General features: G+C 41.8%; 1 protein-coding gene across 2 annotated transcripts in view; it reads left to right on the top strand.

Annotated features, from left to right (window-relative positions):
- The first annotated feature begins 465 nt into the window (after window positions 1–465).
- ssh2a (slingshot protein phosphatase 2a) overlaps window positions 466–25,922 on the top strand; it is a 31,369-nt gene continuing 5,912 nt past the window's right edge. The window contains exons 1-11 of one of the 2 annotated variants that reach the window (XM_044201394.1): window positions 466–671; window positions 3,601–3,644; window positions 19,612–19,724; window positions 20,343–20,407; window positions 20,961–21,082; window positions 21,579–21,644; window positions 21,840–21,905; window positions 22,587–22,781; window positions 25,215–25,308; window positions 25,538–25,666; window positions 25,806–25,852. In XM_044201394.1, the coding sequence (XP_044057329.1) occupies window positions 609–671; window positions 3,601–3,644; window positions 19,612–19,724; window positions 20,343–20,407; window positions 20,961–21,082; window positions 21,579–21,644; window positions 21,840–21,905; window positions 22,587–22,781; window positions 25,215–25,308; window positions 25,538–25,666; window positions 25,806–25,852 (1,004 nt within the window). In that variant the 5' untranslated portion in view covers window positions 466–608. Of the gene's footprint in view, window positions 672–3,600; window positions 3,645–12,667; window positions 13,232–19,611; window positions 19,725–20,342; window positions 20,408–20,960; window positions 21,083–21,578; window positions 21,645–21,839; window positions 21,906–22,586; window positions 22,782–25,214; window positions 25,309–25,537; window positions 25,667–25,805; window positions 25,853–25,922 lie in introns of those variants that run through there. The other variant, XM_044201393.1, reaches the window with a different exon arrangement.

Genomic DNA, 25,922 nt, shown 5'->3' with positions numbered 1-25,922 from the left:
ATAGCCTACCTCACTCTACACACACGCAAAGCTACAGTTTAGTAGCGTTAATTACGGTACTGATCCGTATTATTTTCAGTTTAATTGATCGATTAGTAGTGATCTTGGGATGAAAGGGAGCGTAAGTATTCATCAAGCAGCCAGCAAACCTGTTTGACAGCTGGTCACGATGGCGCATGCGCCTGACACAGGCAAAACAGCACGGAACGTATGGAATGAGATTTACCTTTCAAAATAAAAGCGTAGAATTGTCCGCTTGAAAACACAACGTGCATTTTTGCCTACAGAGGTCAATAAAACGACAAAAGACAGACGATTAATAATTTGAATGCCGTATAAATGCTTAATGAAATCCTACACCTCAAATAGATTATTTAATAGTGTATTGTTTTGGATCATACAATAATTCCTTTTATTTTGAAAAAAAGTAAAGACCGGATATGTATATATCAATACATAGCTCAGCTTGACACTAGAGAGGCAACTAAGCAACGACCAGAGAAATAACCTCGGGAGCTGGGCGTACTGTAGTTCCTGCCCAAAATAATGTCTGGTGTCCCGGCGCTTCACTCTCCGAGGTGACCGAGGTCTGAGCAGCAGCAGCCGGGATGGCGCTGGTCACCGTCCAGCGGTCGCCGACACCAAGCACTACCTCAAGCCCCTGTGTGTCTGTAAGTATCCGTGAAGTGGTTTGACATTTCGGCTCAGTTTCGTTGATCTGCCACAGCGAGACCAACGTTACCGTTAGCCCAGTTTTCACTGCTCGGGATATAATAGCTATGTACATGGGTGGCTAACTTAGCTGCTAGCATCATACTGTAAACTAAAAGTAGCCTCTCACAGTCCTGCAGATGCAGCTTTGTCTGCCAAGTCAGTCAGCTTTGCGCTAAATTAACTGGCTCACTTTCATATTAAAATGTGTCAAGTTTTTGCAAACTAACTTCAACTTAGCTAAATAATGATAGCAGTTAACCTAATGTTAGAGCTCGTTTGCTAACTCACTTCCTCCACAAAGTTATTTCTGAGCCAAGACAGTTTTTTAATCGCATAGTGAATTAGCAGTAAAATTCCTTATTGGTTGTGTTTATTCTATGATTATAAACATGGAATATGCTGCCTTCTGTGCCTGTGTCATGTCAGCACCACATCTACAAATTGACTACTATTTCCACTGGTTAGTGTAGTTACAGTGAAGGGAGAGGAGCTGCCTGGAAAGCAGGTTAGTGTGACAGGCCTGTCAGACCCTGTTGGACGCAGTGGGACAGTTCTCTTATCCCCTCTGACACTTTGAGGCTTCCCACGTCTGGCTTCAAGCTCTTGACACAGACCCAGCTAGGGGTGATGGTGTGGCTGCCATAGATAAGACCTATGCCTTCACCCTTCTCCTTGAGAGAAAATTGGCCACTAATATTTGTGCGGGCTGATAGTCTGTCAGACTGCATTCTGAAAGGACAGGATGTTTTGAAGACACATCTTGTGTCTTAAGATCTTGACCTCTGTTTAACACACTGTTGTGCAGAGGTCCGCCACATGCAGCTAAATTTAACCTCAGTGTTTTGCAGTGACTGACTGTGTTCCAGGTATCAAGGCCAGTCTGATGGAGAATCACATGGGACAGCCATGCAAATTATGGAGAATGGATTCGGAAAATCCTCAGTCGGCAAACATCAAAATCCTATAATGTCTGAAAATGGTTGTAGATCCATGCTGGTGGTGGAGAAATTTGAGAAAAGCCAAAAGAAAAACAACATGAATTATTTACATAACTTAAAAACATCATTAGGGCCATTATTAAAGCTGCTGCAGCACATGTCACTTGATGGCATTACAATTCAGGACAGCTTTCATTTGATTATGGCTCTTGGAGACATTTGGACACATGTCCATTAAAATCTTGACCAAACTGTGCCAGATCAAAGAAATAGCACACATGAATTATGATTTAAGCTGAATTTATCATTCTGAGACCCAGCAGTGAGGGTTGGTAGCTTTCAGGCAGTGAAAGGATCCCAGGCTGAGGTTACCAGCTGCTTGTCATGGGACCCATTGCTGATGGGAAGCAGGCATGTGAGTGCTCTTGTGAGATGTCTGGTGCTGAGAGGGGGGATAGGGGGCAGAAACATGGGAAAGGGACAGCAGAACAGAGCAGTGTATGGAGGAAAGAGCTAGGAATGAAAGATAAACACTCATGAGAGGCACAGCTGGAATGCCATTGCCACATTAGCATATCTGTGAGAGGCTTTTTCCAGCATGCTGCCTCCTAAACCTTTTATCAGGGGTTTTGGCAAATTACACATGTGTCAGATTATTGACCCATCAATTAATACAGTTAGCATTTTGCCTTCAGCACAGTGGGGAATGGCCACCCAACAGTGGTAGTGTACAGTAATCTGCCTAGCAGCACACCAAATCCCATGTTCTCATTGGCTGTAAGACCACTCCCTACACATCCATGTGGTGGCATGGTAACCGTGGTGATCAGCCTGTACAATATATCCCAGCCATGGCCAGGCTTATTATGGTGTGTTGTTTTAATCACATATTGGAAGTATACGCCCCCTACACACATCAGTAACGTGTGTGTGAGTGCTTTGCAGTCACGTAATGGTATACTGGTATCACATTTGCTTTTGAAATCTGCTGAGCTAGGCATTTTGTCAGGTGTGTGTATGTGTGTGTGCGCAGGAAGTGTTTGAGTCCATGCATGGACTCCTATTTCTCTTGTGTCACCATATTTTGTCTTGAAGGCAGGCTGTTAGGCTGCTGATGCAGAGAGCATCATTCAGCCAGCTGCCTCTCCAGGCCTAATCACATCTGTGGAAGCGAATAGATGAAAAGTCCATCCGTCCTCCTCAAGCTTCTGCACCCCCTGGCCTACTGCATCCAGCTCTTGGCCTAATCTTTCCCATCCATCATCATGTATCATTATCTTTCATTGGCACCAGCATTAGCATCCTCATTATTGTTCAGTGTCCCATGTCTGTGCCTATTCCTGTGTGTCCATCCCTACCGTATGTATCTGGAGTTTTGTGTGTGTGTGTGCATGTGTGTGTGTTTTGGCCTGCGTAGTAGCCAGGATTGACAGATTGATGCCAAAGAGAAAGTTCCCTGAGTTTTGTGAGGGATTACCGAAACAGGCTGGGATTAAAATTGTCTATGTGTGTGTGTGTGTGTGTGTGGCGAACTGTGCTGGTTGCAGTGGTGGGGGAGGATGATTGCATTTTGGAAAAAGAGAGACAGAGAGGGGAGGGCATGGACACTCAAGTCTGTTTCAGCCTTATCCCTGGTCCCTGCTCTGAGCCTCAGTTAAAATACCATGCTGGTCCTGCCTTGTAACTGAAGTCACAGATGAAAGGCTTGACGTGGCCGCCCTACTCGCCAGCCAATTTAGCCCTCTTTTAATGCAAGGTTGATTGAGTCTGACTCAGTGTGTGACGCAAATAGCCTCCCAAGTTTCTTTGGTTAATATGATACAGTGTGTTCTTTCTGAAATGCTAGCTGCTGGTACAGGACTGATGTGAAGTGGCTCAGGTAATGAATACATATTCCTTTTTCTTTGATGATGATGATGATGTTTTTCTGTCTTGTCTGCATCTATAGGAGTCGGGCAGTGGTGAGGATGACCGTCACTCCCAGCCCAGGAGGTGAGACCACTTCCTGTTTTGTCATAATCTGTCTCCACTTTAGAAACTGTAAATTGAGACTCTGGCCACTAGGGGGAGGCGGCATATAAGATTTACAGTTTCTTCAATTACTGAACCACGTTTTCTGTTACAGTTCTTAAAACATCACTGCAGTTGTTGCATTCATTTGATACAATGTAGCACAACACTTCATTTGATCTGCAAAATACCAACTTACGTGTCAAAATAAAACCAGATAAGTCCCTTTATCTTTGCTTAAACCAAGACTATAACAAGAAAAAGGAATTGTGCCAGTATGAGTCCATTGAAATTGTCTTTCCCATTAGTAGAGTTAAATTTCCTCTGCAGCTAACTGAGCAGTGTACATCAAAACTTCTGTAATATTCCTGTCAGTTGTCAACAAAAAGTCTATATTCACCAGATTCTCATTGTCATTTTGTACCTTTTCTGCTATATATCCTGTTCAATAAGCACCTTACTACAACAGTAGTCAGAGAAAATACAAAATGTGAAAGCTATTATAGCTTCGTTAAGTAAAGACAAATGTCTCAGTACAACTAATTAATGTAATTTAGGAACTAATTTATACATTTTTGTGTGTTTCCCTTGAAATACACAGTACATTTCACACAGTGGTTTGAGAGTACGTAATGTCATTTGAGGATTGTGTCAAAGCAACTGAGAAATGGTAATAATGTTTTTTAAATTGTTTCTTTTAATAGTTTTTCATGCTGAAAACAAATAATGTCTTTGTGAGTTGTTTTGTCAATATTTGGTCAGTCCCCTGATGTTGTAGGCTGGGGTTGATTTGCATGATTCCACCTGGTGGAGCAGATGATTTGCTTTTGACGTGTCTCCATAAAAGACAAGGACGTCACGTTATTGTCCTTTTGATTAGATGACTCACGTGGCTTTATCATTGTGTGGTATCCTGGGCTAAGGCCCTCTACAGAATTTGAATGAAAATCATAGACTTTATAGGACAAGCTGAACACATGGGGTTTGTTTTTGTGTGTTTTTACTTTTTGCCTATAACCAGCTACTACTGAACATGGAAATGTTTTCATCACTGTGCTGAAGGCTCACACAGAGTCTCTTATCACTTAAAATGTTATCCCAACGTTACAGTTTGTCCGTGGAGACGCTAGCGCACAGTCATGTGTCAACAGGGAGTGGAACATCAAAGCCTATACAGCCTGTCCAACTTTAATGGACTTTGTAAGGGACTTTTATGGACTAATCAAAGCTTTGAAGTGCAATCTAAATAGTCTAGCTTTGTCATTTGATTTTTTTGTGTCTAGCTATATTGTGTGTTATCAGTAATAACTCATATTACCACTTGTTATTACTGTCCGTACTGTTTAATACATTACACTGCAGTAAGACTTGACAGATATACTCCAGGCCAGTGCAGACTGAAGGACTGGTCTGAGTGAAATGTTGCCATCCTGTCAGGAGGTTGTAGACATCAGATACAGGGTAAAACTGAATGCTTGGCACAAACTATAGGATGCTTGTCAGAAACCCAGCACATAACAACAGATAGTGACAGATTTCAACCAGAGTCCTGACTCTAAAAGAGCTATCTGCCAGTCTGTACCAGTGTTGTCTGAGCTTTGAACACTGGTGCTAAGAAGCAGGGCTATTGCATAATTTTCTTCTTCTGTACCCTTGGGCTTTGGCTGTTGCCCAGGATCACTCTCAGATTTCATTCATGTGTCTTCTTGGACCCCTCCACATTACATGATCCCAGTGAGACCTTGCCTGGCAAAATCAAATTCAGTTTAATTTTATTTATATAGCGCCAATTCATAACAGAAGTTACCTCATTGCACTTTTCCGAGAGAGAGAGAGAGAGAATCCACCTAGAGCAGGCAGGCAGGTCGAGCAGGAACACAATCACAGATCCAGACGCTGCAGCTCCAGAGGCAGAAATACCTGCTGAATAGCAGCATAACTAAGGGATGGCTCGGGACTCACCCAGGCCAGCCCTAACTATAAGCTTTATCAAAGAGGAAAGTCTAAAGCCTACTCTTAAATGTGGAGATGGTGTCTGCCTCCCGAAACCAAACTGGGACCTGATTCCACAGGAGAGGAGCTTGCGCGATGGTGCCTGACCATTAAGAGCTTTGTAGGTGAGGAGAAGGATTTTAAATTCTATTCTGGATTTTACAGGGAGCCAGTGCAGAGAAGCTAATATGGGAGAAATATGATCTCTTTTCCTAGTTCTCGTCAGTACACGTGCCGCAGGATTCTGGATCAACTGGAGAGTCTTAAGAGACTTACTCGCGCAGCCTGATAATATGGAATTGCAATAATCCAGCCTAGAAGTAACAAATACTTGGACTAGTTTTTTGGCATCATTTAATGACAAGATGTGCCTGATTTTTGCAATGCTACATAGGTGAAAGAAGGCAGTCCTTGAAGTTTGTTTCATGTGGGAGTTAAAGGATAAATCTTGATCAAAGATAACTCTGAGGTTCCTTGCGGTGGTGCTAGAGGCCAGAGCAGTGCCATCTAGAGTAACTATATCTTTAGATAATGTGTCTCGGAGGTGTTTGTAGAATAATTTCAGTTATGTCAGAGTTTAAAATCACCGCACAACAGAAAATTGCAGGTCATCCAGGTTTTTATGTCCTTAAGGCGTGCTTGAAGTTTAGCTAACTGATTAGTTTCATCTGGCTTGATCGATAGATATAATTGGGTATCATCCGTATAGTAATGAAAGTTTATGAAGTGTTTCCTAATAATATTGCCTAAAGGAAGCATATATAAGGTGAATAGAATTGGTCCAAGCACAGAACCTTGTGGACCTCCATGACTAACTTTGGCGTGCACAGAGGACTCACCGTTAACATGTACAAACTGAGATCATCTGATAGGATTCAAACCAGCTTGGTGTGATTCCTTTAATGCAAACTGAATGTTCCGGTCTGTGTAATAGGATGTGATGGTCAATAGTGTCGAATGCAGCGCTAAGATCTAACAAGACAAGTACAGAGACAAGTCCATTGTCCGATGCAATTAAAAGGTCATTTGTAATTTTCACTAGTGCTGTCTCTGTGATGCACTCTAAATCCTGACTGAAAATCCTCAAATAAACTATTGTTATTTAGAAAGCTTTCTCAAGGATCTTAGAGAGAGAAAGGGAAGGATAGATATAGGTCCATAGTTGGGTGTCTTTGTAGTTATGTATGTTAGCTAAGGTCACCATTTTTCAACCTTCTGGTGGAGCAGAGACATGTAGTGGTGGGTGGTGGTAGCAATGTGCATAAGCACATTGCTACCACCACCCACCCACTACATATGGATATGTAACACGACAGAAAGGTAGTGAAAGGTCTTATTTCCTCTATTGTTAAATGTGAACATTTTGTTTTATACCTGGATATGGATTTGCACCAAAAACTAATCACTTCTGCCTCGGCCAGTGGCCTAACCTTATACCAAATTTCATTGAAAATTTGTTACCAACTTTTTGAGATATTCTGCTCACCAAAATATGGACAAACTGGTCTGAAAGCACAACCTCATTGGCAGTGGTAATAATATTGAAAACCCATCCAAACCATCTGATAATAATTTCACTTTATGATTGCACCTGGCCCGAGATAATTGTTGAGCACCTATAGTGCATGAAACCTGGAACACCTGGAGTGAAGTTTAACCCAAAGTGGAACATACTAGAAAAGACTTTATGCTATGTCACACAAAATTTAAACTTGGTGACATCACTCCAGCAAGCCTTTAACACACCGCGATAGTGCCGAGAAGGACATGTGGTCCCAATTATCTGTTAGGTAATACAACAAAGCAGCAGCTGGTGAAGTCATACCCACATATGCATGTGCACACAAACACACACACACACATATAGAGTCTATTCCCCATACGCCTAACATTATAGTCCTGTTTTACCATTTGGCTCAGTTACCAAGCTCGCCATTTGCTCAGTGTTAGCACAAATCCACACGCACACACAGTCACTCGCACAGACATGCAGGGTGCAGCCAAGGGCCTTGCTGAGTGACCCCTAATGCGTATTACATAAGAGCTGAGGTCCCATTAACTCCCCACCCAACATATGGATTCAAGTAGCAGTATGGGCCAATATATCATATAAGGGCCACTGAGACTGAGGGGAGCTTTGGCTCTTTCAGTGCAGTAATATTTTCACTCTGTCTTGATTTCTCTCTCTGCTCCAGAGTCTTTGTCTCTTTTTTCTTTCAGTTATTCAGTTGACTACTCACTGACTCACACCCTGTATCTCTCCCTATCCCTCTTATTCTCTCTGTCTCTCTCTCTGTCAACTTCTCTTTCACACAGACACACACAAACAGCTGTCTGTACCCCCTGTACCACACCAATTAAGTATAACATTACTGCAGTGCAATAATGAATCTCTGCCACACACTGTTGCCTCAGGACTGACACTGACTTTCAAGGGCAGTGTTGGAGAAACTTTTTTTTCTATCAAGAGTTATGAAACCAACATTTGAAGGCTTTGTTCTATTCTAAATCAATCTTTAAATGGTTGGAAAATGGTGTAAGAGGCCGATGAATTTAGTTCTGCTGTGGCTGCTGAACAAAAGAGGTGCTTCCTTACCCTTCTTGTGACTGTCTGCAAGGATATCATGTGACGTAGCATGGCTGTCAAAGGTCGCAGCCTCACAAGATTGAAACATACTGTTTGTATCGACAAATTTGTTTTTATTTCCAAATGTAGGCCATGACTTTATGGATCCCTGTGGACTCACATGGTCCACTTTTTGCAGCTTGCATGTTTCTCGGATCATAAATCTGATTTCTTTGCAAGACTATTAGGCTTGCACCTGTCACCCAACGTACAGAGATGTGGAAAATGCTCACTGTTTTAAAAAGGTAAATTCATGCTGTTAAACATCAGCATTGTTAAAACACACCTGTAATGACCTACTTGAATGTTGTTGATAAAAGCCTGTGAAAAGAAAGAGGGTCGGTGTTTAGCTGTTCTCTTTCTGACCTTGTCTGTCCATTGTCTCCCTGCTGTAGAGCATTTTCTTTTAGAGAATGAAATACAGGTCATGACAGTGTTTGATTTGAGCTGAGGTTTCTCTTACACTGTAAGCTTTGTTAAAAAGCTTTTGAATTTTCAAATGATTTGAATAGCTGGCAGAATCTATTTGGGTGGCAAGAGGAACTATTACTTAACACCAGCAGACTAACCTAGTTATACATTCTGAGACTTGACTGGTCAAAATCATTTGTGGTACAAGTTTCTTCCTGCACTGTTAAATATGCATGTTACAAACTCATGCATCAGCTCTGACCCAGATGCACACAAGCAGAGTAGGTTCACCAGGCCAAGAATTTAATGAGTCTATTAGAGGAACAAGAAGGGCAAGGTGCAGTAATGAACACCAAGCCAAGGACAAACTCTTTGAACACCATCTCGAGACATGTGGAGACATGCCTTTGTAAGTTTATAAGCTATTCTGTCATTTACACTGCAGTACATCCTGCTTTTGAAACACGGAGTACCCCCTGTCCTAGATTAGTGACTAGATGGGCATATATCAGTTTCCCACCACTAAAAAGAGAGAGATATCTACCTATATAGAGCTATATGGGACTCGAAGTTATACACATGCAGTATTTCATGCACAAAATGTAGGTTATGTGACACAAAAGGCATTGTGTGCACAAAATGTGACAAGGTCATTCTTCCTGCAGAATTCATGAAGTTTTATAAAAAATGCTGTATCTCGTGTATCTTGTGTTACAAATTAAAATGTTAATCACATAATAATTCAATTATAATCAGCCCAAATTAATTCCCTTAATTTTGCGGTACAACAAGTGAAATGTGACAAAGTAGCTGTAATGCACAAAATAAGTGACACGCACGTAAAACTTTACATGCCACAGAATATTCATTTCAAAATGCAGCACGTGTTGCTTAGCACTCCATAGTATGGAAATAGGATTATATTAACAAAATCATCCAACACAAAAACATATCTTTGCAACGTATTTGACCTAGCATTGGGAACATTACTTCTATAGGGTCTCAAACCCAAGAACAGATTTCCAGCTAGTGCTTATTAGCTGCAGTACAGTACATGTTTGGTTACTGTACACATGCTACTTCTGCAAACAGGTCTTTGTCTGTCTTACCTGGCTGTTACGAGGGCTCCCTATTTCTCCAAGGTTAAGTGCTCCTATCGGAACAGAGTGGGCTGAGTAGTTAGCAAACATTTGAACTTTAGGCGTTGTAGTCCAGTTGTTCTTTGCTTTGCTTTGTTTTCAATCTTGAAAAGTATTTTTATGTTGTTTGTTTGGAGGTTTTGAGGCCAAGTGTTTTTAGCCACCGCTACAACTCTATCACACTTCTTTACCTTCACCGTGATAGGCGTTTTAAGATGGAAGAACTTATTTTAGTATATTTTTCAAGGTACAGTAAATCATACTGCAGGTTTTATGGCTCTAAAGGTGAAAGCAGTGTGTCAAGTGGAGTGTTCTTTTATTGTAGAACAGCATGCTAACAGTAGCCCATCTCCAGCTCAGTATATGATAAACAGCTGGCTTCATGCACTGACCAAGGAGGTAGCAGGATGGTAGGGCTCACTCTAAGGGGACTCCCATTCACTCACACACACACACACACACACACACACACACACACACACACACACACACACACACACACACACACACAGAGTCTATTCCCGATACGCCTAACATTATAGTCCTGTTTTACCATTTGGCTCAGTTACCAAGCTCGCCATTTGCTCAGTGTTAGCACAAATCCACACACACACAACCACTCGCACAGACATGCAGGGTGCAGCCATCAACTCCCTAACTACAGCACCCATTCCCATCAAGTGACAGAGGAAGACATGCAGCGGAAGATGATTGTGCAACTTGTCCAGGCCTCAGCTAAACACCACAACAGACTCTCATGTTACCAGCCCACAGACAAATGAGTTCCCACTGAGTGCTGGTAAATGTGACGACACTAAACACAACCACATGACAAGAGCACTTGAGCTGCTGTGTGGATTTTGTGTTCACAGTTGTTGGCAGAGCTCACTGGACAGCCTGCCTTGTGATGCAAGAGTTGTCGATAGGAAGGTGAGGCGGAGTAAAGCGTAGTGTGACGGTAAGAGCGCAGGTGTTAGTGTGTTCGTTCATATGTGATGTAATCAGTTTAGCTCTGGGCAGAACACATAGTCTAGTGTTTAATGCAAACACTGTCACATGTATTTGTTATCTACTTGAACTTGTCCTCCTGGGTTTGTAAAGAATTAATATGATTAGTGACATAGTTTCTAATGTCCCCCAGAGCTGATCTTATCAGTTATTGTGGTGATCATTTAGAATATGTTTTCCAAAAGTCTGTTAAACATATAAACTACAATAGCATTGCTTAAAGTACTGTGTAAATTTCTGTTTAATGTCACTGTATCTTGACTCAGTTAAAATGAGTCATGCATTGATTGTTTATGTTCAGTTAAGACATGTAAACAGAAGAAAGAAATAATAAGAAAGTTTCAAGTAATAAGGCGACCAGGTTCCTGTTTTGCCATTTAGTCATGAAGAGAAAAAAAAGCTAATTTTTAGCATTTGTTTCTAAAGTTCATTAGTTAATTAATGTCAAAGTCAGTTCAGAGGAGGAGACAACATAACAACACACTACAGCTGACCAAAAAGTGTGTCTATTGGCCAGAAATGATGTTGGGTACTTGTGAAAATATGAGGCACACCACATTGGATACCGTGTATGTGAAATGGTTAAGATACATTAGCTAGAAATAATAAAAATAATAATTATTATTAATCTGGTCTAGGATCAGTAGCAAATACAGTTTCCCCACAGCCTCATAGTTAAGGAGTGTTCATAGACACAAGCATACTGTGCAGATTACAGTGAGTAACAATGCACTGGAAAGTTTGTGAACACTGAGCCAAAGGTGTGTTGTATAACAGTAAACTTAATAGTACCCTATTTCTCAGTCAAACTCCCTATTGATAACTGCTCTGCTCTGGAAAACAGATGAAACATAAAGCAGGCCTTCCATAAACATTGTAATAAAGCTTAGATCCACTGGATAGAGGTCATTTGCCACAGATGTTTTAGTTTAATTTTTAGGCCACTTGGCACAAGCTGGTGTGAATATGATGAGAGGGGCTGTAGTTTTACAGTGTTTTTTAAATTGTTGACAGCATACATAGGGCCCTACATGTTGGCACGCCAGTAGAATATAAAATGCTTAATAGGCTATAAATGAACCAAAACATTGTGTCCCTCTAATAGCACGCAGTAGTCTGTTGATACTTGACATCCTCAGATTACCTTAATGTGAAGGGTCGTTTCTCCCCCAGACTTCCTTGACAAGACAGGCTCCTGTATATCTCCACTTTGCCTTGATACTACAGGCCTGCTGCTATAGCAGCTCAGTCTGGATAACTTCAGCATGTTTCTCATTTGTTCTTGCTCCTTATGTAACTCAACCACAAAGTTTGTGTGTTGGGACAAAAGGGTGGAGAGGAGACAAGTGAAGTCTCCTCAGACTGCCAAACCAAAAGCCCATGTGGGTTTAATTGACTCTATTTGCTTAATGAGCACATCCCCTATTGACCCTGTGGTACTAGGACAGCAGTTGATCCTAACAATATTACCATATTATTAAGATTATTAAAAGGTATTACTCTATAGTCTGATCTACAGTATTATATAATCTATCTTGGATGGGCAACCATGTGCCATGTGGCACCAAGAGTATGCAGCTTTTAACCAAACACTAGAGGCAGTGAAGTTACTGATAAGCACACCCTCAGCCAGAGAGGAGGAACTAAACAGTCTAATCACCTGCTGGAGTAAATACCTGCATGGTGCAAGGTTGACAGCGCTTTGTATACAAACTGCCCTGCTTCAATAAGTGTCGATGCAGTGGGGCTGGTAGTGTGGGCGGTCGTACACTCCTGTTGTCCTCATTGGCTCCTCACGTTTCCCAAAACCACATGTCTCCAACTCCTCCCTCCTATGACTTCTCCGGTGAGAGTTGGACCGTAGTCATATGTCTCAGTACTGTACACGGCAAAGCGGACTGTCTGTTGTAACGGGGATAAATAATGTTTAGAAAACGGTACGGAAACGTATTTAAAATGGGTCTCGCTTCCGTTTTATTGGGACATTTTGGACAGCCCGGCGTTGCTGTCGGGAACAGGAACACAGTGTTCTAGATTTAGTTGCTCAGCAGAATTTATTTCAAAATAATTACGATTTGGAAACATCTCACACCTATTTCGCGGAGTATTTAGTCATTTTCTACTGTATTACGATCAGTAACACCCAAGGAAGTGAGTTGTTTGCCATCTTGAAATAACAGAGCACATGACTGTGGGAGAGGAGTAAAAGTTTTCTCTCGGACCAAGAACCTGACACCCTCCTCCCTCTGCGCTTCTCCCGCCGGCATGACTCTCTGCGCGTTGGCCGGATCCGACAGCTCGTCGTCGGTCAGCTTCTGCTCCTGCTGCGGGGCCAAGATGGTGCCCTACTTCAGCGACGACGCGGTGGTGTCAAAAAATCAGATCAACCAGCTGTAAGTTTAAAAAGTGGCAAGTTTTGAAGGGTAGATGCACTTTGGAATAGGCTGTAGTTTGTGAAAGTTGTATACATTAAAACACAAAATAATAAAGTAAGTATATATGACAGGGACAGACAGTAAAGGTGCCATGAAGTAACAGGGTCTCCATTCAAACTAAAACCAACTACAGCACCTGATTACACATGAGCACAACTTCACTTCCAAAGGAGGAATTAAACTGAAATTACTGTCTGTATTTGAAATTTACTTGTTACATTGTGGATAGTTTATACTGCATTTAAACATAAATTAATATCAATGGAGGTAGTAGTAATACAGGACAGGTTTAACATTGCAATGCTGTGAGTAAGCTGAACATTTTGTAACAGTTTTGCAACATCAGTGTTGGATGTATTTCCTGGTGACGTAGCAGGGTCTTACTCATCTTAGTGCTACTCTTTGACCTTACTAAGAAATAATGGCTCTGCATGAAGTGTGAATCATACCTGTTTCACAGGTCCAGACACACTTAATAGGGGGAAGCCACATGGCTACTGAGATAAGCATACATCACCTGATCACTGTATCAAGAAGTTTTTGTGGAGTATTTTGTTTGTCCAAGGCTTGTTTGAACATGCGAGTGTTTGGTGTGGCAATGATAGTTGTTATTAAGTTGCAATTAAGACCTTTTTTGAGTGAAGTTTTAAAGAAACATTCAGGATAATAACCGAAATAAGCCTGAAGAAGAAGAAAAAGGCATAAGTGTTCTTAAGATTTTCTGTATTTTTGTATAAAATGTTGTGTTTAATCATATACCAACAGTGATCTTATCTGTGATCTACAGCATCTGCAGACATCAAGGCTAAGCTTAGCAGGGGGGTGGGTGTGGGTGTGTGTGTGTGTGTGTGGGGGTCAATGTAGAAATTACTGCAGCTGGATTAAAAGATGATGAAATCAACATTCTCCCAAAATCAATTTATTTAGCTCCTGCTGTTGTTTTTTGTAACATTTTTGTGCAGTCATTAATTGGTTGTGCCCTGCATGAGAATTGGCCCTCTGTCATGGTTTTCAGGAAAGTCAGCCTGCGTCTTAAATGCATTGTTTATCAGCTGTTGCAAGTGATTGTGCGATGAGGTTATTGAGTAAACTGAACATTTACTTTTTATTAGGGCTGCACCTAGTCTTTAAGGAAGTAGTTTTTTTTAATGTGAGTGTGCACAAAGAAAGTTTATGGGAAGATGTTATTGCAAGTAACACAGTGTGTACTGGCAGGCACGTGTGTCTAGTAAATTAAAGCAGATATGGGAAGCTTCTGACTTCCTTGTTTTGTTGGCCATATTGCATGATGCTTATTGATTGTTTTTATCACCACTCCTTTGTATTGCTCAGGATGGTCAAGGGCCCTCATCACAATGCAGGGGATTTTAGTATCCTTTGATTTATAGCACCTAGTGTGTGTACATGTGTGTCACCATGTGTAATGTTTGTGTACATATATCTGTTTGTTTATAGTGTGAATGCCTGTATGTGACAGAACGTCAGCAGGACTCTTAATGTTTAACCAGGGTTAGAATGAGTAATTACAAGCCTTGAGGCTTTCCATGGAGTTAAGTGTTACCTGTGGCTAAATTACATCTAAACCACTATGGTTATCCCACCAATTTTAGAAATACCGGTAAACCCCTCTCTTCCGCTGCACTTCTGTGTTTGTATTGCGTACGTGTTTTCCAAAGAACACAGATAAGACTAAAACGTGGCAAACTGAAGTGTGTATTTGTGTGAGGGACTTCAGCAGCTGAATAGGGAAGTGGGCAGCTGGATATAGGTCACTTCTTATGCTTGTGTGTGTGTGTTTGTGTGCACGCACCTGTGTGCGTGTGATGCGTCTAAAATTAAATAACCTACTGTACATAACTTGGTTGAAGTTTGTATAGTTAGCTTCAGTAAATGGCATGAGATCAGACCAGCTGTAGCTACCTAGTATATCACAGCTAGTCCTAAACATTGCCAGGCATCTGCTAATGTTTGTAATGGATTCCACATTTTATAAAGTACAGTTATTATTTTCTTTTTACTACAAGCTATCAAAGTGGGAATGACACCCTTTATTCATCCATTGTTACTACTAACTGGCCCCATTGACCAACATTAAATCATCTTTACTGAGTTTCTCTGCCTGCAGTTTGTCTAAACTGTAAGTTAAAATGTAATCTGAATCCTTCTCAGAATAGCACTGCATGACTTGGTCAGGTATGTTTAGTTCGCTAAGGTTGCTGTTGCTCGGACCAAGGCCTGCACACTGGATTACCAAAGAAACAGCAGCGAAACTGTAGAAAAACTTGTGGTCCTCACTCACACGCATACAGAAGACAATAGATCTGGGCAATATTTTGACTGGCGTCTGTGTCAGTTGATGAAAGTCTATGTTTAGTAGGACCTGGTATCCCTTTCTCTTTATCAGTCCTGACCCTCTTCTGCTCTGGCTGACCCCATCTGCTGCCTTCTCGTGTCTAATGCTTTGCCTAGTAATCTGCTGTGCAATTGTAATGAGTCTTAAACTTATGGGGTGAAAGTTGCCTTAATTAGACTGTAGTGGAGAGTGACATATGGAGAATGAGATGATGTCCTGGAGATACCTGGCCAGACTCGAATCAAGGATGTTGCGTTTAGGAGTTATGGGCCTGTACTTCATGATGCCCCATGAACTTGACTTTTCTCTCTTCTCACCCATCTGTCACTGTCTTGTCCTTGTGACACATTTTCCATGGCCTTGCCTCCAAGCAGCAGGGCCTAACGTGCACCTGTGGACATGTAGAGACACATACACACCAGCTAACTCCTTGTCTTCCCATGGGCTGTATCTGTCTCTGGTGCAAACTCGTAAGGCCTTAGTGGGGCCTGCCTTGCATAGAGCCAGGCCCTATATTTATCCCACTCTCCTCCTGACAGTAACTAATATGGGCATGGGGGGGGGGTCACCCAGTTATCTGCCCACTATGTGGAGTGGTCCTTACATAGTGATGATTGTGTCTGTGACTGTTGCCCAACAAGTACCTACTGCTTCACTTTTGCCCAAAGCCTGGGGTGGCTGAATGCCAAAAGATGACCCACCCACTCTCTGCTACACACTCTGACTGGGTTGTCTTTCTTTATCTCTTTATCATCCTTCACTGCCTAACCCTTATTCACATACTTGGTGAAGTCAAATATAGCATAACTCGTTGCCCTCTTCTGTTTTAGTTTAGTTTAGTTTTGCCCTTAAATCAGCTAGTCTGATTGAAAGGGCACCTTTTCAGTTGTCATGACAATTTTTTTCCAGCCTTACTTGTTATAACATAACATTGAGCTCAACATACACACAATCTGGGTACATTCCAACAGACTGGCTAGTGTTGTTATCAGTCTCTGATGGCGCATTATAGCATTACAGATGTATCAGTTTTAATCAATTCCGTCTACAGGCAGCTGTGTTACGTAAGTTGAAAATGCTAACGTCATGACAAGGTCTCATTGATGCAGAGATATGCAGAATGGATTCACTGTCACTGTCTGAAAATATGTTGTGTGTGTGGAATAGGCTGGCAACCAATGATTATTTTTAGAATTGTTGATTAATCTTGCGATTATTGTCTTGATTTTATTGATTCATCATTTTGTTTGTGAAATGCCAGAAAAATGGTGAAAACTGTCTGATATGATTTCCCACAGCCCAAGGAGATGTTTTCGGATTCTTTGTTTTATTCTGCCAACAGTCCAAAACTTTTCAAAAGTGATTATCAAAATAGTGAATACTGATACATTTTCTGTCAATCAACTAACTGATTAATTGACTTATCGTTGCAGCTCTCCTGTGGAATCAGTGGGTGGTGTTGTGTATCTATGTGGCAGGGTACTTAGCCATACCTTCTTATTCATGTCTGTACAAGTAGCCTAAAACCAGTCCCTATAATCAGGGCAGATGCAGGCTTCAGTGTTAAACCTCTGCGGTAGGCTATTGCTGCCCTGTTAAAGAGAACTTTCTATATACAGTAAGTCAGCCGTGCTCTTCTGAACGCAGTCTATCAATAGCTGAGACTTTTAAAGGACTACTGTATTTTTAGAAACTGTAGTTGAAAGTCGTTCACAGCCCGCCACCTCTCCAAACATCAGGCTTAGATTCCACAATGTGTCTGTGTGCAGGCGTAAAAGTGCATGTTTGCGTGCATGGCCTTTCATGCGTGATTCTCAGGGAGAGTACGAGTGCTGTATTACAGATGACACTGTACAGTAGCACTGCTATACATGGTCATTGCCAAGTACAGTACACAAGTCTGCGAGCACAGCAGGAATTAAAGAGAGCGACGGAAATGAAAAGTAGGACGAAGTTGTGAGGAATGCAGAAAAGAGGAAGCGACAGAGGGGAGAGTGAGAGGAAACAGCTGGGTCAGGGGTGGGTGGGTTATGGGAAATAAGCTCAGCACAAGGCAGCGGTTTTGTTTTTTCTCTCTGTCTCTGTTGTCTGTGTCTCCTGATCCTGTACATCCATGGTCTCAGCAAAACTCAGGAAGGACAGTTGGATGGCTGGAAGGATGGAGAGATGAAGTTACAGAGAAAAAATGTGATGACAGGAAGCCTGAATGGCAGACGGCACCAGCCTTTTTTTGTTGACCTGACTGTGAAACTGAAGAACTGTAGAACCTGATGAACTGTAGAAGTCGGGTTCAGTGAGTGTAGACTTGCAACCTGCTGCATAGGGCAAGATAGATTATCCAACACAGTGGTTAACCATCAAAATAAGCATATCAATGAATTATTTGTGCAATTTCAAAAGATATACGTGGCTTTGATGTCATCACCTCCCTTTGATTGATCCCAGTGCTTCACTGTGTGTGTGTATGTGTGTGTGTGTGTGTTTGTCGGTTTCTTGTCTTAGTTTCTGGCCCCAGAGGCTACAAAACCATCCTTTATTCAAGTTTAGCAGAACAGGTCGGCCAACTTTCTGGATCAGTGTTTCCTTTAGTAAACCTTATATCTGCGGTATTTGTTCCATATTATAATGAATAAACTGCAGTGAGCTTAAACTTTCACTGACATTTACTACATTTGACCTCTTAAAGATCACATTAACTTCTTTTGGCTAATGTTCTGTGTAAAATATTGAATGTGGAAAAAGAAAAAGAACTACAGCTGCGCATATTCAAGCCAGCAGATAATTAAAAAAAACTATTGAAATGCTATGAAAGTTACAAAATGGGGTTCCTTAGAAATATATCTGTTTAACTTAAAGACCCACATTTGGCTGCTATCAAGATTGTGGCAGCACATGTTCCTGTTTCTAGATAGCCTAAGTTTTTGCCAGCTTTACTTGTGGTCTCAAGCAAAACCTGCAGAGCCAATACACCCAATGTGTTTTTGTTACTATGGTGGATTCCACCTTGGTCTGCAAGTACTACTTATAATCCCTATGAAACATTAGAAATACAGTTTTCTCTTTTTTGTGCTCTCTGCATCCACCGAATAAATGCAGGAGCACCATTGCCCAAGTGCCCACTGTCTAAGTGGCAGACCTCTTGCTCTGCATCATTATGGTTATGGTTTTTACTGGTCCCATGGCTGTCATTTGAAACGGTCATAAGCGGCTGCAGAGGTAGATCTTCCAACCTGTTTTATCTGTATTTTGTGTGACTTAGGATAGTGTGCCACTGTGAGCAAAAAACAAGTCATTCACACATACAAGCACACCAGAGGTGATCACTCACTCTTACACACACACACACACGCACACACACACTGTTTGGTATCTAGTTGAAACACTGACCTCAGTTTATTATGTGTCCTCCTCAATGCAGTGATCTCAGTCACAGTTAATAAGATTAAGTGTTCCATAGAGGAACAGAACCCCATTTAATATGACCTGCTTTGGTGTGGAGTGCTGTGTGCTGGCCAACGCTTATCTCTGCTCAAACATTGTGGAGGAGGGGGCTCGCTCGGAACCCCGGTCTCCTCCCATACCCTACATCCCTCCCTACTGGCAGCTGTTAGTGTGAGTAAGTCTGTGTGTGTAATCCAGCTGTGTGGAGGAGCAGAGAACATTGTGTTCTGAGTTCACATTGGGGCTTGGATCTTGTTTTGCTTGCATCAGTCTGTCAGCTCTGATTTGGGGAGCCTGCAGACCAGAGGCCAGCTGAATGGAGCATTGTGACACTGACATAAGCCCATGACAACACTCCTCTGTTCCTTGTCCCCATCTTGTGCTTATTATGAGAAGTTGGGGTCAGCATGTGCAAAAAAGTGATAACAAATTAAGTACATTTTAGTAATTGCATAAGTTACATGAAAGACAAAATATGATTAGATAACTTGGCCCTGTATTTGAGGCTTCTATTCATGTCTTTTTCTCTTCTCTTCCCTTCCAGTATCAGTGAGAGTTTTCTTACCGTAAAAGGTGCAGCCTTGTTCCTTCCCAGGGGAAATAGCCCCACGCCTAACTCTGCACCTCGTATCAGCCAGCGCAGGAACAAGCACACAGGTAAAGACTTGCACATACAAATGACAGCGGCAGCTTCTCCCAGTGCTTTCTTCCACTCAGTGGGACTCAGTCTCAGAAATGAAATCCATAGAAGAACTTGAGATTAGATAAAATAGTGTGTTTTTCAAATGGACATCCCTCTACAGCATCATGAGTAACAGCTGCAGGTGTTAACTTCGCTGAAGCTGTTTAACAACAAGGCAGATAAGTTCAGTGCAGTCAGTTCACTGCTGCATGCAATGTCGTGGACAGCTGGTTTGATAAATATTTGCTCAATGAACCCACACTTAAAATACTTTTTAAAAAAAAAATTTAAAAAGTGTGAAAATTTGAGAAACATAAAAAGTATAATCTGCTGCTGTTTGTGGATAAAGATGACCATTGTAGTTGGAGGTGTGGTTTTCAGAAATAACTTTTTTTCCTCACATGTATTCAGGGATTAGGTTGAATGTAGACCTAAAGTGAAAGAGACTTCAGTGTGAATGCACTGGAAACTTGCCACAGGGTAAATGATGCATCGTCTTTGGTGTTATTATGTCAACCTTTACGTGCTAAGAATGCCATTGTTGTCCAATTAAACTGAAACTAAATGAGGATGTTGAAATCCTTTCTGTCCAGGTGACCTCCAGAAACATCTTCAGACCATGTTCACTGTATTGCGGCCGGAGGACACCATCCGACTGGTCAGTAACGAACACACAAAACGCACACACACACACACAGTAGCAAAAGGTCAGGAGCAAGGTGGCATTGTGATCAGGAAGATTATACTCCAAACAGACGGGCCGGTTTCAGTTCTTTGTTAGCAAACAAAGAACTGAAACTTGCTGGAAAAAACTGTTGCTGTACACGGAAAGTCTTAACTCATCTATCTGCACCAACAACAATACTCTTTATAAAACATACTGTGCTCAAAGTGTTTGGAGTAATAAGCATTATTGCCATTTCTGCGACGTCTTTGATAAGGGGGTATTCCAGCAATTTAGTGTTGCACTTATAGAAGTCAGGAGACTTGTGAGAGACAAATTAACAAAAAGATTGGTTTAAAAAAAAAAACAAAGGCAAGCTCCAAAAAACTGGATCCTGCGAGTCCCACAATGCAACTCGCTTTACTGTAAATGAATTGATAATATGTTTCTATGTTTTTGATGCATTCAGAAAAACATCTCTGCCTCTCTTCTCTTTGATCATTTTCCCCCCCTTTCGTTCATGTCTCCTTTCTATCTTTTCTTGCAGGCTGTGCGTCTGGAGAGCGCCTACCCTCAGGTAACCCGCTACATGGTGGTGGTCTCCACCAATGGTAGACAGGACACGGAGGAGAGCATCGTGCTCGGCATGGACTTTGTCTCCTCTGACAGGTCAGTGCCACAGCAACAGTACACTACTCTGTCCTCCTGTAGTGGATATTAACACTCATTAAATCCCACACTTGTGACAACAACCAAGAAGAGATAGCATTACTCCCCATTTTAGCTTTGCTATATTATCGACTAGTGAAATTTAGCACTGGATGTGAAATATATTTAGTTACATACAGTACAGTGGTCTTTATTATTGTTTTATGCTTGCATTTGTACTGCCTTTAATTCCATTTTAAGCCTCTAACTTTTAGATTAACTGTATATACATACATATCAAAATCAGAAAAAAAAAATCAAATGACGGGATGTGGCCAGCAGCTAAAATGAAAGTTTTGGGGGTTTTTTTTAAAGTGAATGATAATGTAAGCTTGCTTATGTCTAACTTGCTCTACTGTTTTGCTTTTTAATGTTGTCCTGGACATCACTGTATTATGTCAAACCAGTGTGTCTTGTTTTGCTGTGCTGTTGTTTAACGTGTTGATCTTCTGTCCAGCTGCTGTACGGTGGGTCTGGTTCTACCTCTGTGGAGTGACGCTTTGATCCACTTGGATGGAGACGGGTAAGACGCCACACCTACCTCCTGCTTCCTCTTACTGCTCCCAGGGGCAACTCACTGACTGCTCTGGTGGCTTGTTTACATGTTGCTCTTATTTAGCAGTTTTGTTGTAAGTTGTGTTGTTGGTGTTGTAACATGGCTATAAACTATTACTGGGCATCCAATTTCTAATATCTCTCTCTCTCTCTATCATCACAGTGGTTTTAGTGTGTCGACGGTGAACAGGGTTCATGTTTTCAAGCCAGTTTCTGTCCAGGCCATGTGGTGAGCAACCTTTATTTTTTTTTCCACAAATGACAGCTCTGTGAAGTTGCATAAAGGTTTCAGGCTTAAAAAGACTGTATCCATTGTGTTTTGACTTTGACCTCCAGCCTTTTATCTGTCACTTTCTTATCTTCCCTCTCCTCTTCCTTTTTTTCCTCATTATCTCTCTGCCTTCCAGTCTTCTTTATTTTTCCCTGTCTCACATGCCACTGCTGCCTCTTCATTTCCGTACTCGTTATCTTCATGTCCCTTTGTTACTTTGCTCTACGCCTGACCTCCCTCTCCCTTGAATATCTTCTGATACCAATATTTATCTGCAGTTATATCTCTACAGTGATGAAGAGACATAACACAATCTTTCCGTTCTTCTCTTCTCACCTCTGTTGTTCCCTCGTTTCTCTCATTATTAAACCCACCTATCTTGTAATATTTCTCAAATGTGTTATTCATTCCTCCCTTATCTTTCTAACAATTTTCACTTTCTCTCCACCTCACATTTTTCTTCCCTTCCTCTTACCTTGCCTAATCTTTCTTCCTCTGCCCATTGTTATACCTCTCCTGATTTAAATGATTTTACTCTCAGCCATACATGTGAAGTGAAAATGTAAAGTATTTTTTGTCTTTTGCCCTCAAGACAAGCTCTCAAGTGTGAATCCTCTTCCCTTTCACTGTCTGCCTCAGGTCAGCCCTCCAGTCGCTCCACAAAGCGTGCGAGGTGGCTCGCTGCCATAACTACTACCCAGGCAGCTTGTTCCTGACCTGGGTCAGCTACTACCAGAGCAGGGTCTCATCCAACCAGTTCTGTGTCAACGAGTGGAACGCCATGCAGGACGTCGAGTCACACCGTGCCAATTCACCCGTTCTCTTCACAGACCTGTGAGTAGAGGGGAAGAGGGACGACCACATGAATGCACACACACATTATGCAAATCCACAGTTCACACTGATTATGGAATATCTGGAATATTGTGTGGTCTTCTTTGGTGCATTCCAGATAGTGAGTCATTTTCACATTTTTTTCATTTTGTATGCACTTCTCCCATTGATATGTGGTGCAAAATTCCTGTGAGAAGTACAGAGTGAATTTACTGTGCTGAAAATTACGGTACGAATAAGAAACACTATTCATAAACTAAAGTAACTAAAAGAGCAGAAATTCACAAAATTATAAAATGCTATAGTTCCGTTTCCCAAGTGATTTTCATTTTGAAAACAAAAACAGATAAAAAAGTAACTGTAAGACAAAAATTCAGAAAAGTTCATGTGCTGTATTGATGGATCAACATGTAGTAGGAATAGCCAACAAGGCACAGACTTTATCTTTTGCCTTTCTTTCTTTCCTTCCCTTTAATTATTTGTTGTATTTATGTAAGGTCAGAAATAAGATGTCCTCAGTCACATCTTCACAACAGCATTGCCTAACATCTCCTCACGTGCCGACAGTGTTGCTACAGTTCTACAGCAGAAGTTTGCAGGCTATCAGTCTTCAGAGCCCTGAACTCTTAAGAGGTTACGGACAGCATGTGACCCCAGTTCCAGGGTAACAAGAAGCAACACAGAAGGGCATAAACAAAAACAAAAGCACACATGCAGGCACGCGAGCAAATGCTGAACTATGTGCCAATAGACTCATGCAGATACACACACACATTGAATCTTAATCTTTGTGACGCAGAGTTGTCAGCAGATCCACAAGAGAGCATAGAAAGTACAGGGAATGACAGGCTGCTGGATTTATGTCTTCACTAATACCAGGGAAATTCCCGTCCCTGCTGCTTAGTCACGTGCCTCGCTACCTATTTGGAGCGTCTCGTTCTCTCACACACACACACACACACACACACACACACACACACACACACTTAAGAGATCCTCGAGAGTCCAAAATAGCAGAGACTTTAGTCAGCTTGATTTACATTTGGAAAAATGGAATCCAGACAGACAAATAGGTAGACCCAACACAAGGATGGACTGAAGCAGGTGGCGGGCAGAGAGAAGGAGGTAGAGGTTGGGGGGGGTTAAGGAAGATATTCAGCTGCTGCATGCACCTGATGCCCCTGGATGGAAAAAAGAGAAAGAAATTAAGTTCCGCTTATAACTCGACAACCAAGAAACACCCATATTTACTGTCTGCCTGGAAACATAAATACTTTACACACTCTTTCTTTGGAGGAGGTGTGTTTGCGCTCAAGTGCACTTATCAGTAAGATCCACCCACACTTTATGAGCTCCGGTACACACATCCAAACACATAAAGTCCCTGTTTGTCCCTCCGCACAGGGTGGCTGCCAAAGCCACATGACCTGCCAGTGTTTGTTGACATGGCAGCTTATTTCCCTTGTATAACCTTTGAATGAAAAGTTGAGATAGCAGGAAGTGGTTCAACGTTGGCACGTTTTTGTGTTTGTGTGATTAATGGGGGATTACTGTGAATTCCCGTAGGCTACTCCTCTATCAGCAGTTCAAGGAAGTGTCATAGAATTTCCATTTCATTCAGTTACTCATTAGCACTATTCCTTGTATCGTCATACATTCGTCACACATGTACTTTTTTCCCTTTTATTTTTCTGTCTCTTTTCCTGACCAGCCATCCCTCCTCCAGGCTGTCTGTGGGCAAGTCAAGGCTTGTTGTGAGGTTAAACTGTTGGCAGTATTTGTTGGCAGGTGTGAATAGGTTCTCTTTCTCTTAACCCTGTGGACTCATTCTCTTGGGGTCAGTAAGACGTTCAGCATTGAGGTAAACAAGCAATTCTCCAACACAGATAGATGCTCTTAAGTCTGCAGTTACACACCTGAGGCCATCAGACTGCCCGCCTTTGTGACTGCTGACCCTCACTGATATGTACTATTACGGTTAGGATCCAGTTAGAAGCAAAACAAGAGAAAATTAAACAATGTAAGAGGCTGATGCTGGGAGACAAACTGTGCTCCTCTCCAGAGAGGTAATTAGGCCACTTGTTGGTGTCATCAGTGTGACGTCCAAAGGCTAAATGCGTCCCCCAGCAGAGTGGTTAGAAACAGAGCCAGGCACAACAACAGGCATACCCTACAAGGGGACTTTGTTGTGGATCACCAATGGGCCACACTCTCAGATTTTCTGTTCCCTCTCCAGTTTCTGTGAATCAGACAAAGTGGCAATTCTCTCATGGAACAAGTAATCTCATTGAGACTAAAGTGAAAATGACTCAATGGACAGAAGGAAAGTGCCGTTACTTCTTTGTGTCCAAAAGTGTTGTGTTTTTTTTTAAGGCTAAGAGAAAATTTGTGAAAGGTGTTTTTTAATAAAGGTGTTTGTGTCTGTATGTACAGGCCCACAGAGAGGGAGCGCACAGAAAGGCTGATCAAGATGCGCCTCAGAGAGATCATGATGCAGAAAGACCTGGAGAACGTCACCTGTAAGGAGGTGAGAGGCACATAGACGAATGGGGTGAAATTTACAGTTATGTTTGGCGTACATCTTGGTTTTGCAAATGCTGAGTTTCAACGCTTTACTTGTTAAGATACCAAAGTGCAAATTTTCACCATTGTACCATCTTAGACTTTAATGTTAGCTGACGTGAGCATTGAATCAGGAGTCAGAAGCATCATCAACAGCCGTTCTGCTTCCCTGAATTGTTGTCGTCCTTTCCCAGATTCGAACAGAGCTGGAGATGCAGATGGTGTGTAACCTGAGGGGGTTTAAGGAGTTCATAGACAACGAGATGATAGTCATCCTGGGACAGATGGACAGCCCCACTGAAATCTTTGACCACGTCTATCTGGTGAGAATCTGTGAGCCATGTGGTCCCTCCTCATTTGTTTAGCAATATCTTGTAAGTTGTGACTCATTCTTAATTTTCCTTGCGTGTTGAATATATTTGTGTACACTCTTGATATTGACTGGACCTGTGATGTCTCTAGGGCTCTGAATGGAATGCCTCTAACCTGGAGGAGCTGCAGAACAGCGGGTAAGTGATCAGTCAGTTAACGTACGCTACAAACCACACTTACTCAAAGGTACACTCACCAATATCACTG

Source organism: Siniperca chuatsi, linkage group LG7 (assembly GCF_020085105.1).
Source record: "Siniperca chuatsi isolate FFG_IHB_CAS linkage group LG7, ASM2008510v1, whole genome shotgun sequence".
Classification (NCBI taxonomy): domain Eukaryota; kingdom Metazoa; phylum Chordata; class Actinopteri; order Centrarchiformes; family Sinipercidae; genus Siniperca; species Siniperca chuatsi.
The sequence above is the reverse complement of the archived record's forward strand: the minus strand, read 5'-3'. Positions and strand labels throughout refer to the sequence as shown.